The sequence below is a fragment of the Carettochelys insculpta genome, chromosome 3, assembly GCF_033958435.1.
Source record: "Carettochelys insculpta isolate YL-2023 chromosome 3, ASM3395843v1, whole genome shotgun sequence".
Taxonomy (NCBI): domain Eukaryota; kingdom Metazoa; phylum Chordata; order Testudines; family Carettochelyidae; genus Carettochelys; species Carettochelys insculpta.
Window position 1 is genome coordinate 154332819 of NC_134139.1, and position 15259 is coordinate 154348077.

The following is a 15259-nucleotide window of genomic DNA, read 5'->3' on the forward strand; positions in this document are numbered from 1 at the left end:
TGTGGTTATAACATTGTGTGTGTGTGTACAGTACCCCATTGTGCTAAGAAATCTGTTTCTAAAATTAGATGGTCAACCACTCTTGTAATTTGATTATTGTTGACTATTGTAATGTTAGTATTTTCATTTTTTCTCAGCATTTAAATGTTAATATTCTTCCCTTTCAGGTTTTTCCACTTGATTATATCCTTATTACAACAATTATTATGTATTTTATCTTCACGTCAATGGCTGGGATTCGAAACATGGGTATATGGTTCTTTTGGATAAGGGTAAATATTACTCATTTACTAAAGTTTAACATCTATAAATTACTATTAAAATATTTCTTAAAATGTATGCAATCAGATAGAAAAGGAGCTTGCAGAATTTTCTCCCTATGATGTGCTAAAAGTTAAAATGGTGAACAGCAATTGTTCTTTTTAAACAATATTATAATAAACTGCTTTAGCAAGAGTCTTAAGGTCTCCACCATGTTGTGAAAACCTAGGTTGTGTTTTGGTCTGATAGCTAAAGTCCAAGCAGTTCCAACTCAAGACAAAATGTCAGGCACCAAGTCAGCAGAGTCTGGGAACTCTGTGGAAGTAGTACATTGGATGTGCTGCCTACCCCGAGTGTTCAGTCATGGAGGAAAAGTTTATGGGTGTTGAAGAGTGTAGTGGATTTGGGGGTTGGCTTCTGTTTTTTGAGCTTTCAGAGTGGAAATCGGGGTGCCTCCAAAATATGAGCATCGCAGGATCAAATTCAACCTTTAAACGTGCCCACAACAGCGCACATTCCCCAGTGGTTCCCCAGAAAGACTTTGCTTCCCTTTTCCTAACCTGGAGTGTGGAGTAGCCATCAATCTGTCCTTTTCCCTTTCTAGTATCCTGTTTTCCTTCCCCGTATATTTCACTTATCCACTCCAGTCCCAGATCATCTCCTGAATTCTACACTTTCCTGTCTCTTCGGTTTCCTGTCCAAGCCTCTAACCTTAAAATCCAGGAGGTGGCCTTCTTTACCATGGGCAGTCCCATTCCCATATGCGAAGCCTATAGGTAACGGCAGCCATCTTGGATGAGTATAGTTTGGCATCAACCCCAGTGAAAACAATGGAAGATGGGAACAGTCATTTGGAATAAGGAAAGCTGCAAGTTTTGAAGCTAAGGGTTTTAAATAATAGGATAATTTGTAAAAATTCATGATAACGTTTGATCATTTATTTGCAAGATTTAGAGGCTTTTACATTTACATGTATGCCTGAGAGGGGGATGGTCTTTTTGAATATATTTTTACTGTCTCTTAACAGTAGAGTTTCAGGATGTAATTCGGAAAAACTAGATCAAGTGTAATATCTAGTGTAAAAGCAATGTCCTTCGACAAACATTAAGCTTGATAATCTAAAGAACCAATTATAATCTAATATTTTTACTTTTTTTTAGTTGTATAAGATCAGACGAGGTAAAACTCGGCCCCAAGCACTCTTATTTCTCTGTATGATTCTTCTGTTGATTGTTCTTCACACAAGTTACATGATCTACAGTCTTGCACCTCAGTATGTCATGTATGGAAGCCAAAAATACGTGGCAGAGGTGAGACTTTATATATAAGGTGCTGTGTATGTGTGTGTATATAATATAAAATAAACCCACCTTTTTAAAAAATATATAATATTGCATATGTGAGTTAAGGCAAAGCACAGCCATATGGTATACCTTTCTTTTAATGTATACAACCATAAAACGTTCTTAGAATGCTTGTGGTTCTGGATATTTTGGATGACTGCGGTGCAGAGACCTGTTGCACCCTTTCACATGGGCTTTTAGATTGTTCTGTTCATCTGTGTGGTGCTGAATAGGGAGGCAGTTGCTGCTAGTTTCCGGTATGCCTTATGTTCCCTAAATACAGGAAGTGCTTTTTATTATTTTCAATATATTGTGGTAAAGGCCAAGCTCCTCAGTCAGGAATAGGGTTCCATTGTGGAAATCTCTGTATAAACTCTTAGTCTCAGGCAATGCCCAGACAGCTTGCTAATCTAAAAGCAAGAAAGTGGAAGGTGTAGAAGAGGGCGTATGCCTTGATAGTTCTATTTTAAAATATTCAAATCCTGGTCTAATTTCTTAATTATCCCCAAACTTACTTTTATCCTACACATGTGATACTTAGCCCTTTTTTTAAACAAGTTTATCATTTATTTTATAATTAACAGTAAACTTTTCACAATCAAACTCAATTTTTCTGTTCCTATGTAATAGATGTAAAGTCCAAATGTGAAATTGGGTCTGTCAAGTGACTAAGAAAATAAATGCATGATTAAAAATGTGCAATTAAACAATATTAAATTCTTTTTTTATATATTGGATGTTTTCTGCATTTCAAATGTATTTATTTCAATTACAACATGGAATACCATGCTCAATTTGTGTTTATATTTGATAAGTATTTGCACTGTAAAAAGACTATTTTTCAATTCACCTAATACAAGTACTATACTGCAATCTAACATGAGTTGAACTAAAAAATATAGATATTAATAAAAGCCTTCATTAAAACCAAGTGTACATATTTAGAACCTGCACGTCTCCTCAGTCTTACTCCTTGTGCAGCCAATCACTCGGACAAGATTTTGTTTGCATTTGCAGAAAACTATGCTTCCTGCTTCTTGTGTACATGTCCCTGGAGATAATGGTTATTCTCATGGCACTATCATAGCTAGTGTTGCAAGATTTTTATGCTATAGGTGTACATTTTCATATTTCTCCATGTTTCAACCTTCATTCCTACAGACACGCTTCCATGCTGGCAGGTTCTGATCAATAAAAATCCAAATCAGTGCTAACCGATGCAAGTTAATTTTCATTATCAGAGTCAGATGCCATCAGCAGGCTGACTTTTCTGTTTGATTCTGGTTCTGTAGTTTCCACATCAGATGGTTGCTCTTTTAAGATATCTACTAAGATTTCCCTCTTAGGCACTTCAGCATCTTAAACCGTGATTCAAATGTTGTAGCTATCTTTAGAAATAACGCATTTGTACCACCTTTGTGTTCTGTCAGATCTTCAGTTGAATGGTTCATAAAATGCAGATGTGCTGGATCATCATCTAAGGCTGCTATAACATGAAACATGGTAGAATGCATGTAGAACAGAGCAGGGGGCATAGAGTTCTCTCCCAAGCAATTCAGTCATTTAATTAACCTGCTATTTTTAATGAGTGTCATCAAAATAGAAGCCTGTCCTCTGAAATGGTAGCCAAGGCATAAAGGTGCATATGAATTTTTAGCTTATCTGGTACGTTATACCTTATTACAATCTACAAAAGAGCCATGCACATGCCTGTTCTCACTTTCTGGCTATTTAGTAAGTAAGAGGTTGTGTTATCTCCTGTAAATATAAATAAAATTTTGTCTTAATGATTGGCTGAACACATTCAAATTGTAGGCTTTGAAGTTTTACATTGTTTTTAGTTTTCAGTGTAGTTACATAACAAAAAAAAAAAAAACTATTTGTAAGTTACACTTGCAAAATAATTTGTGATACAGTAGTTGTATAAGGTGAACTCAAAAATACTATTTATAATTTTTACATAGCAAGTATTTTTAATAAAAATGCACATTTTGATTTCAATGGCAACAGAATATAATGAATATAAAAATGTTAGAAAGGTTCAAATCATTTAATAAAGTTAAATTGGTATTTTATCGTTTAGCAGTGCAGTTAGAACTCTGATTTGTGATTTAATATTTTATTTAATCACATAAATTAATTGTAATTAATATGCAGCCCTAATAGTAATATATACTGGGTTCCTTAAAAGGGTCAGTTTCAGAGCTGAAAATATTTTTGAACCAGTTAAGCTAGGAGAGAGAATTTAAACACAAATATTAAAAATTTGGAATTGTTTACATATTTAACAAAATGCCTGAAAGGTCTGTCCCACAATTGAAAGAAAATATTACGCTGTTTAAGACCAGTCTTGTTTGGGTGTAAGTAGTCTTTAAGAGAACAAGTGTATATAACACAGGAAAATACTCCCTCTAAATCATCCACCCTAAATGCCCAGAGACTATAGCTCTGCTGCTGGCCCCTGTCCCTCCTTCCTCCTTGTTCCCTTCCCCATGCATTGCCCCTGAGTACTGCACCGCAGAAGCTGGTTTCTTGAAGCACATAGGTGCATACAGGTACAGTTTTCTATACAATAGGTTATCTTTCTATGCAACATCTCACTATGAGCAATACATAGTTTACACCCAGATAACTAAAATGCTCTTTACCCTAAAACTATATTGAACAAAGTGTAATCTTTCTTTGATTTCTTATGGTTGTGAGTGGTAAATGTTACCTCTGTGGGCAACCAGCAATAGCATGAACACAGCTTCTATACCCATTTAGTCTGTTTACTTCATGTAACATGTTTGGGACTTTCTCGACTGTCATTAAAAGTGCATCTCCAGTTGATTTGAAATAATGTATCTGGCTATAATTTAGTTAAATTTATTGAACAGCTCTGTCTTTTGGTTGGAGAGCACACTGGAACTAAGTCTTGTTAAGACAACCTTCAAAAATCAGTATGTTGCAAACCATCTCCTTGAGAGACCGTGGCATGGACTAGGGCTTTTCTCACTTGAAATTTGATTCTATGAGAAGACTGACCTGCAAATTGTTCTGAATTTTCAGCAGTTCTTAACGTGTTTTCAAGAAACTTTCAGTTATGTAAGCGGTGATTCGTCCAATCATATATTTAAATCAATTGAAAACTAAATTTGTTATGCATGATCCTTTGAATATACAAATGAAAACTGAGAATTATATTTCCTGCTTTTTCTTAGCTGTGGCTTGAACATTTTTGATGAAGCTATTATTTCTTGCATATTGTAAAAGTTAGTTGGTTCTCAGGGTGTATAATCTATTCTTATAACCCTGCTTATGTAGAAAGCAGAACTGAATTTTTAATATTTTCACCTGTATACCGGAATTAATTTTGTATTTGCATTTCTCCATTGTACTCTTTCTTCCCATGCTTGCAAATTCCAATTAATCTGTAAATATCCCACTTGGGAAGCAATATTTCCTGAGGCATTCAGCAGCTCTATAACTGAGTCTTCAACTCCCCATCCTTCTTTTAATTTTCATCTTTTCAAACCTTAAATAGGGGGAAAAGACGTCTAAAAGTTGACGCATTGGCATGTGCAATTATCTTTACAGTAAAAAGGATGGGGATTGATTAGGAAGGGAAGATAATTTTGAGGGCTGTGTATACTAGAGGGTTTGGTCAAAAAAAAAAATGGTTTTCATGGGGAGAACCCAGGGAGCATCCAGATTCTCAAGGTGTCCTATCTATATAATTCTATAATTATATTATAGAATTATTTTTTATTTTTATTTATTATTCTGTCAACAGTCTTATCCCCCTCCCCATAAAGCATAATTCCTCTGTCGACAGAAAGCCAGTTTGGTCATTCTGGGGGTCCCTCTGTCGACAGACGGGGCTTCCTGGGACACCGGGCAGCCTTGTCTGCTGTGCTTCTGGTTGGCCATTTTATCGAGAGAGCAGTTGAGCAGTGCAGCCATGCCCCGTTGACAGCAGATTACTCTTGCCACATGCTTGACAATTTGTCCACATCTGTTTTTGCTGGAAGATATCTTCCAACAAAAACTTCTGTTGACAGATGGCTATAATCTAGACATAAGCATAGTTAAAACAGTGGACTAAGACTAATCCAAAATACAGTAAACCCTTGAGTTAAGTACAAATCGTAACCACCCTTCCCTCTAGGCCCTAGCTTCCCCAGCTGGGGAACCTGGTGAGCACACAGCTGCTTGTGGCACAATTTCTCCCAGCTGGGAGAAACCGCGCCACAAGCAGCTGTGTTCCCCCCAAGCTGGGAGAAGCCGAGGATCAAACGACTGCTCCCCATACACTTCCCCCACCTGGGGGAAGCCAGCAGCTGGAGTCGGTGGCTGCACTGCTTCTCCCGGTGAGGGGAGGAGGGGAGATGGAATGGCAGCAGAACGCTGCTGCTCCCTGGCTTCCCCTGTGGAGGATCCAGCTGCCTGCTCCCCTAGCCAGGGGAATTCCTGGGATCTCCCCAATCCACCCCTCCCCACATATGTGAAATTTTATTTATGCAGAGGTTGCCCAGGATGCAACCTCTGCATAAATCAAGGGATTACTATGTATGACAAGGTCAGGAATTGAATCCACATCTCCTGACAATACCACTGAATAATGCTACTTTTGAAAGCTCAGAAGTTGAAAGGCCCCAGAATACTGGAGAAAACTAAATGTAGACCAGTCTTCAAAAAAGGAAAAGTGTAATTCTAACAATTACTATTTAATCTATGTTCAATACTTGGGGGGCGGGGGGAACAAAAATTTTAGAATGAACTATCTTTTGAAGTTTTCTATTTGGGCTCCCTCTCGCGTACCTGCATTACTTGGAGAAGTGAAGCACAGAAGAGAAGGTGAGTAAGCCATATAAATCCCTGAGGTGGCATAGATACTCCAGTATGTTTTTAAGGTCTCTGTACCCTGGTTTGCAGTACACAGTCCATTACTCCAAGATATTTATTTCCACTACTTTTTCTCTGCACTCATTACACCATTTCCCACCTGCACATTCCTTGCCTACCTGCTTCACTATCTCTAATTTTTCATGGTCTTTGGCTTAACTTCTGCCTCTAGGCTGCATCTACACTATGAGCTGAAATCAAATTTATTAAAATCAATTTATTAATGCTGGGTTTTATCGGTTTGATTTTGAGCATCCTCACATTCCCACATGCTTCCCACAAAATCAACGTATTTCTGTGAGACATGAGTAGCTTAAATTGACTGCTGCAGCAGTGTATTGTGGGAACCTATCCCACAGTTCCCGGAGCCACATAGTGTTCTGACTGTTTTCACTGGTGCAGCATGGGGAAGAAAATGCCCCGCAAGTAGATGTGCGTATCTGATGACATCTTCCCACATTTCATTCCCGTTTCCCCTGCCATGTTAAACAAATGTCCCTTTTTCCAGACGGGTCTGGCCTGCCAGTATAAGAGATGCAGTTTTTATAACTGAGGGGAAATTGGGGTAGCAAAGCGCTTAGGAATGGTTAGAAAAAAGATTTTGGGTTTCCTAACTGACAGGTTTTTGAAAACAGGATGCAAAAGCACTGGATTTTTGTGGGGTTGGATCTGGAATTAAACCTCCTGGCAACAAAGAGCCTCAGAACAAGAATTTAAGTAGACACTGGTGCTACACTGAAACCACAATGAATCGTTGAAATGATTATGGTTCAGGGCAGCTAAAAGACCTCAGACTATAGCCAGGTTTGGACCTGCCAAAGAAAATGCTCAGAAAAAGAATATTGCTCTCTGTCAGCCTTACTTTGAGAACTGTGGCAATTGTATAGCTACTACATTACCTTCATTGAAACAGTTATGGCTAAGGGGTAGCTAAAAGACCCATGGCTACAGCTAGCATCTGAAAACCATGATGGGCAAGGGAGACTTCCCCTGGACAGCTAAAAAGCCCTAGAATATAGCCAGCCCCCTGGCCTTTGGATAAAGTCCCTATAACAATTTCTTCTGAGGACAGCCATGCTAATGACAGTATTTTCTTCTGTGCCCCAATATTGTGATAGAGCAGGGAAACTTCCCCTGGCTGGCTACTGGACCCTCACTGCATGCAAGCTGCCTGGCACCTTGTGCAGCATATCCTTTTATTGGTTTGGTGTCAAGCCATGTGATACAACTTGGTGCAGGAAAATTCCAGACTGCATAACACCTCTGGGGGAGGGAACAAAAGGGTTGTGAGGATCAGGACAACATGAAGTGGCTGAGAAGAAGTTTCTCATCTTATCAGACAAGTACGACCGCCCCCCCACAATAGTCTAACCTCCACATGGTGCAGGAGGGCAGTAGTTGTCACCAGGCAGTGCAGGAAAAAAAAGGCAGCTAGCAGGGGTATATGCAGAACCACAGACCCCACAGCCATGCTACTAGCAAACGAAAAGAGAAGATTTTTTTCAGCATCTCATGACCCTACAGGCACAGGCTTCCAGGTGCCAAATTGAAACAGTTGTCCTGTTGCCAAATTCCTCTGCACCTGAGAGCAGTGGAGATGGAAGAGGCCAGAGCAGAGAACTGTGGGGCACATATAGAACACGTCAGGAAGCTAATGAAGTCTAAAGACATGGTGCTTCCTCAGTACCCTTCATTCAGAATTTTATATTTAAACTGAACACTACACGCATCAGGTTACTATATCAATGTCGATTGTAGTGCACCATAAATCAACCTAATGGAATTTACAGTGAAGACAGGCACCAGGAAAACTCAGGCTAAATGACTTAAAATTGATATGTTGTAATGTAGACATAGCCTTAGAAACATACTCATCAATCTCTCCCTCCTTCTGATTAAAAAAAAAAAAACACTTTTAAGCTTTCAGTTGTTCAAAAATAATCAGCCATGTTGCATGAAGTGTAAGCAAATATATGATGTTTAACTGCAACCCCTGTATTCTCATCTCTTAATCCATGCCTGTCTATTTTCTTCTCTCTGCTTGTCTGGCTTTAATTGAGATTTAAGCTCTTTAGAGTGAGGACCACATCTATTCTTTTGATCTGTGAAGTGTCTAATAGATTACTGAATACTCAGTAAATAATGAGGAAAAATAATTGCTAGATAAACTAGTTTTGTACATATGCAAAATTGATATAGAAGTTGCATCTTTGATTACGTTTTTCCTACTGAATAGAATTTCAACATTTTTATGGGACTGAGAATGTGTGTGTGAAAATATCCTTGAAGAGCTTGACAGTTGACTAAAGCATAGTAAGCAAAATCTAATTAAAATGACACTACAAATGGGAATAATTTCTAGCAATAGTATTGCTTGGTTCATTATTAAGTTTAATTTAACATAATGAAATAAAGTTGAGACCCTAATTTAGGAGGATTTTTGGAAGAACTAATAATAAAAAAGCAAGCTAGAAGCTTCCCAGCACAGATAAAAGAATATGATCCATTCCTCAAGGAGCTTAATGAGGTTGAGGTGATTGTAAGGCAAGTATTAAATGACTGCAGTGACATCAGCAAAGAATGAATTTTCTCAGGAAAGACTGGTGTAATAAATGTAGAAAAATATGGAATACAATCAGTTTGTTTTGCTCATATTTTGTGGGTTATATGTGGACCATTAGAAAACAATATAATAAGAAAAAAAGTATTGTCTTTGTGGATTTCCTCAGGAAGGGTGTTCCATACATAGAAGTCAGTGGGAAGATAAGTGCAAAATCCAAAATAAGTTGGGAAGAAGGGAATGACTAGACTATTGAGGCTGGTATTTATGAAGCAGACATACTGTCTACACTAAGGTTTTGTTGACACAACTTGCGGAATGTCCATATTTCCGAGGCGTTCTGTCAACAGTGTCCTGCAGCTGCCCCATGAGGCAGAATGCCTCTGTCAACATAAAGCCAGTCTGGACGTTCCAGATGGCCCTCTGTCAACAGACAGGGTTTCTGGGAAATTGGGCAGCCCTGTGTGCTGTGCTTTCTGTTGGCCGTTTTGTTGGCAGAGTGCCTCGCTCTTTCGATCCACTTGGCAGTCTGGCCACAATCTGCCAATAGAAGTTTTGCTGGAAGATATCCTCTGACAAACGTCTGTCGACAGATGGCTCTAGTGCTACATGATTGATGTTTGTGACGTATGTGAACACCAAGAAGCTAGTGGAATTTCAGACGGGGGTGTAAAAAGGAACAATGGGATAAAATTAAAGGGAGAACGTAGGCTGAGTATCAAAGTTCCTCAAGGTGAGGTTTTAATTTGCTTAATATTCATCAAAAGTAGTAGTGAAATCCTGTCACTAGGAAGATAGTTAACATCACACTGGACAAAATAGTAAAAAATGGGAAATACTCCTGCCTTTATAATTGATATATTATATGATCTGATTGGTCTTTTACATTTATAGTGTAGCTATGTGATCAACATTCGGTTATGAACACTGGACAGTTGGATAAAAAGGAGTGATCTTCATGGTCTGTGTTCTAACTCACTGCAGACAACATTTAACTGGGTTTATATTCAAATATTGAGATCAAATGTAGTGACTTATTTGCAGTAAAGCTGTTCTTTCACATTTGCGTATGTATATGTGTGTATGTTTACCAATGCAAACTAGGTAAGTAAACTGTAGCCATGACTTAATTTTTGAATTGCATGTGCTGTAGATCATAGTCCCAGTAAATAATTTGTTTTGAGTGCTCACAAATGTCACAGATCCTCACTGAAAAAACACTAAAGCCAAAAATTTTCAAGCTTGTGTGACTAAATTAACCTTCAAAATGCATATTTTGGCACCAAAATTAAGTGGCCTGATTTTTCAAAGGTGGTGAGTGTGTTGAAATTCCAGTTGGCTTCACAGGGTTTTGAAGGTGCTCCAAGCTTCTAAAAATAAGGCAGTGTAATTAAAAAGTTGGCTTCAGTGTGTGTATGAAAGTCAGTAACACTTCCACAGTGCCTAGCTAAGGCTTGCAATTCATCATATGATCCAACACTTGTAGCTCATGCAACTGTATGTTTCTCAGGTCCCTCCCTGTATGCAGACCTGCTGATGCGAGAAGAAGGGGCAGTTGCCCATGGGCCCCATGTTTCAAAGGGGCCTGGAGCTCTGGCTGCTGCCACCGCTACTTTAGCAGCAGTGGTGGCCAGAGATTCAGCTCCTTTCTCAAGTGCCACTACAGCATAGCTGTGAGGGAATGGGAGGAGGGCAGCATCACATCCTGGCAATTCTGAGAGCTAACTGCCCTTTTCTCTGCCTGTCTGGAGCTAAGAATTGGGTTCCACGCCACCATGCCTCATGGCCCCTGGTGGCTGTGAGCTCCCCTGCCTACGTCTACAGTCAACCTTGTTTATTATTTCAAAATGTTTGTTTGAATGTCATCAACTAAAGCTTAATTACAAAAAAGGTAAGCTTTTGGAGGAATTTTATAGAATGAATTTATTCTGTTACACTTCATAACTTGTAAAACATTGAAAATAAACTATAGAATGCCAAGATTTAAGACATAAAGCAAGATTTTTTTAAAATCTTCTTTGGTAAGGATTATTGTGAAAGTAAAATTTAAAATATATCTATAGCTGTTGTGCCAGAATTGTTCTTGCAAGATTTATAAGATTTGCACAGTATTCACCTGTATAAAAAATTTTTTCTTCTGACGTTATATATTCTTCATGCAGCATAATATGACACTTGATGGCCAGCCAGGGAATGTTACAACGTATGTGCCTAAAGTCTGTGATGCAGATGCCCCAGAAGGTAAGACAAATAAAACTTCAGTGCACGCTTCCAGTGTTAGATCTTCTAAGGTGATGCATTACTTCATTATATTTGTATGACTGATATGAGACACCAATGAAATTGTATATTTAAAAAAAATAGAGTAATCTTCAAACTTCTTTAGTGGTTACGTCATCTGTGTTTACAGATACTTAAATAAGGTAGAAATCTAGCTTAGCCGACAGCACAGTAAATTCACATTTGTGGAAAGAAGACTACAAAATATAAATCCTAATGTCTGTGTCTACACTACAAACTTTGAAGTAGCCTGCAGAGCGTCTACGCACACTTTTTCTAAGTTCAGAGTTGACTTTGAAGTCAGGTAGTATAACTCCAAAGTAGGGTTCATGTAGACATTCTGTACTCACTAGTTCTAAGTAAGGGGTCCACCAAGGAGGCAGCCCTCCCTCCCCTCTGACCCCCTGGAGGACAGGGACGGTCTGGCCAGCCCAGGCAGGGCTCTATGGTCCTAGCTGGCTGCCTTTAAAGGAGGCAGCTCCTTGGCAACCCTAGGCAGGAAGCTGAGACTGTGCCAAAAGCAAGGGACAGTATGAGCTCTCCATTGGACTGCCTCTGCTCAATGCACCAGCCAGCCTCCACACCCCCAGCTACCATGGCAGCGTGCCAGGACCCCTTTGCTTCCCTGGGGACCCTGGACAAGGGAGGCAGCTGCCCCGGAGCATCCGGTAGACACAGCTGGCCCTGCCCTGCAGACAGCAATGAAGAGGGGGGCCGCTCCAGCACCATCAGCCCTGTACGCAGGCACCAGCCCACTGAGACCAAGGGTAATGACGAGTGCTCCAGCGACAGGACCCTTGTCATCACCCTTGCCTCCAGGACACCTAGCCAAGCCTCATTGAGCCTTGCCTCGCCCAAGCCCTGGGAGGTCACAGCTGGTACATATGGGATGAGCGGGATGTTTCAAGGGCCAGGGAGGGAACCCGACCCAGAACAGCCTGGGGATGGGGGAGGGAGCGAACAGAAGCCGACCCTTTCCAGGTGGGAACCTCTGAGCACCCGAGAGCCCACAGGGCTCATGCACCATCAGAGAAGCGGCTGCCAACTGGTCGGTCATGCTGGAGATGACCGGCGTGCTCTGGGACTGGCTGGCCATGGAGCAGGATGTGTGGGTGCAGCTGACTGGCAGCCTGGACTCCATGGCCCAGGCCTTGGCTGCCCACCTCGCCCAACCGCCCACCCCCTTGCCAACCTGGCCCACAGCAGCGACCTCCAGCAGCACCCCCGCTCCCTATCCAGTGGCCTCCCCTGCAGCCGCCCCCTGGAAGGTGCCCACCGTGTGGTGGGATCTGTCTCCAGCCACCTGCATTGAGCTAGCTCAGTACTTCTGGCTGTGGCATGCACACCTGGCCTAGACCTAGTTGCCCCCCACACACACACCCTGCGGAGTCCGAGCCCACGGCATGCCCACCCCACCCCTACCTCCCCATGGTTGCAGCCACAAAGGGGTCTGGACCTGAGGTGGCAGGGGCATCTGCAGCTGGCGTGGCTCCCGGCCCCCCATGTATCTGGGCGACTGAGTCTTCCCCCATGCCAGTTCAGTCTCCTCACCTACCCCTCCCCCTCCCTTCTGTGGACCATTCCCCCCGTGCATTGCAAATAGGATGACACCTTCTGGTTTGTTTCCTAGTTACATTTATTCTAAAGTAAAGTTTATTGCTGCCACCCTAATCCTGAATCCCTGTTGCCTGGTAGGGTGGGGGGGGCAGAAGAGGGTGCATTTGGTGAGGGAGCATGAGGGGTGGGACAGTGGAGGGGAGGGGACCTGTGGTGCAGAGCTTGGCTGGGAGTGTCAGGGCAAGCCCTGCATAAAGGCCTGGCGCAAGGCCTCCCGGACCCTGAACCCATCCCTCTGGGGTTTGTGGCATGAGGCAGCAGGCAGCTGTTTGTAGCCAGCCCCTGGGTCCGTGGCCCAGCCCTGGATAAAGGGCTCCCGCCAACCTCTACAAGGTTGTGAAGGGCACCGGAGGCAGCAGTGACTGAGGGGACATTTGGGAGACTGACATCCAGCATGGTGAGGAGGCTGTGAAACCTCCCCTTCAGCCTCCCAAACACCCATTCTACTGTGCCCCGGCATGGTTGAGGCAACCATTGAAGGTGTTCTGGGCTGCTGTGGTGCATCTGGTATAGGGCCACGTGAGCCACATGTGCAGCAGGTATGTGGCATCAGCCATGATGCAGGGCAGCATCGTGATGTTCTCCAAGCGGGAACTCCCACAGGGGGCACACATCCGTGCCCTCCAGCATCCCATCCACAAATTCCAGAACACCTGGGCATCATGGCCCTTGCCCTGCCACCTCACACATGTCCAGGAAACTGCCCCTCACGTGCACCAGGGAGTGGTATCCCTTCCTGTTAATGTAGGTATCCCCACTGTGGTGTGGAGCCCTGATCGCCATGTGTGTCCTATCCAGGGCTCTGAAACAATACAGGAAGCCCAGGTCCGTGAACCCGGCGAGAGCAGTGTCCAGGTCCCCCAGGGTGACAATGTATCTCAGAGCACTGTACTGATGCCTCGGATGACCTGGGGGGTGGGAAAGAAGAGATGTTCATGAATGCCTGACTGGGAGCCGCCCTCCCCACCTTGCTGCCAGGGGTCCCTTTCCCCCACTCAGTAGCTCCCTCCTCAGTTGGTGGCCTTGCTGACTCCAAAATTGGTGGCCGATGGGCCCACGGCTGTCACGTGTGGCCAGCCTCCATAGTGCGATGGCCCTGTCTGGATGTCCAGTGCTGGAGGACTGGAGCGAGCCATTGGCAGAGGTCCTTGTATGTCTGGTGGGTCATTCTGAAGTTCATCAGCCACTACTCGTCATCCCAGTCCTCCAGCACCAGCTGGTCCCACCACTCGCTGCTTGTGGCAAAGGCCCACTGGCACCCTTCCTTCGAAGTAGGGGCTATTGTGTGTAGACACTTACTTCAAAGTAGGGGAGAGACTACTTCAAAGTAAGGCAGGGTGCTTTTTGTAGGTAGACATGCTACTTCAAAGTTGCCTACTTTGAAGTTATTTTGTAGCGTAGCCATGGCCATTGTGATGTATCTTATTATACAGACATAAAGATTTAACTTAACAAATCTCCCACTCACTTAAATAATGTACACATTAATATTACCCTTTTGTTTTTTCAAAGATTAAATCAGTTTTTGAAAGGAGACTTGTAAATTACTTTCTGGGGGTGATGCAAAAAACAATAATGCTAGCAAAACTGAGACTATTTTTACTGGAAATTCAAGAATCCATATAATTAAAGGTTTTCAAATTTAGTAAAGGTACGTGTAAATCATCTGAGAAATTTTAGAGCCAGAAAAATGTTGGCAAAAATCTACTTAATATAAACATTCATGGCCATCAAGCCATTCACTGAGGATGCTGCTGGGTTATACACCACTGAAAACTTATAATCAATAATGATTTTTTTCCCCTAAAAGATATACTCTATGAACTATTTTAGGGGAGTTCTGTGGACTGTATTATACAGGACATCAGAGTAGATTATCGCCGTCCCTTCTGGCCTTGGAATCTATGGAAAAACTGTGAGGTTGGAGCCTGACATGATCATCACTTGAATTGAGTTCTTTACATTTTGAAAACAAAACATGACTACTTCAAAATAAGCAAAAATAGACTTACAACCATCTAAAGTAATCAATAAATTTGCAGAATGAAGCACTGGAGTTGTTGCTCCAATTTTGATATATTTTTTTTCTGTGATGTAGAAGCTTGCAGAGGTTGTAGAAGGGAAGATTGAAGGGGGGAAATGTGTAGGAATATGTGCGTATTTGTTTATAACCTGTGTACAATTTTTTTTAAAATATTACTAGGCAGAAAACATGCTTATCAATAATTGGTAGAAAAGGTATGAATTTGTGATGGAGATGGTAACTCATCTGGAATTACATAGAAAGCTTTCTCCATTAGCACCTAAATGG

The 15259-nt window shown here is 41.8% G+C and overlaps 1 protein-coding gene across 3 annotated transcripts in view; it reads left to right on the top strand.

The window, feature by feature from the left end:
- Positions 1-15259, top strand: part of LMBRD1 (LMBR1 domain containing 1) — a 164074-nt gene that overhangs the window by 114519 nt on the left and 34296 nt on the right. For all 3 annotated transcript variants that reach the window (XM_074991088.1, XM_074991091.1, XM_074991090.1), the window contains 3 exons: positions 168-272; positions 1422-1571; positions 11214-11292. In XM_074991088.1, the coding sequence (XP_074847189.1) occupies positions 168-272; positions 1422-1571; positions 11214-11292 (334 nt within the window). The remainder of the gene's footprint in view (positions 1-167; positions 273-1421; positions 1572-11213; positions 11293-15259) is intronic.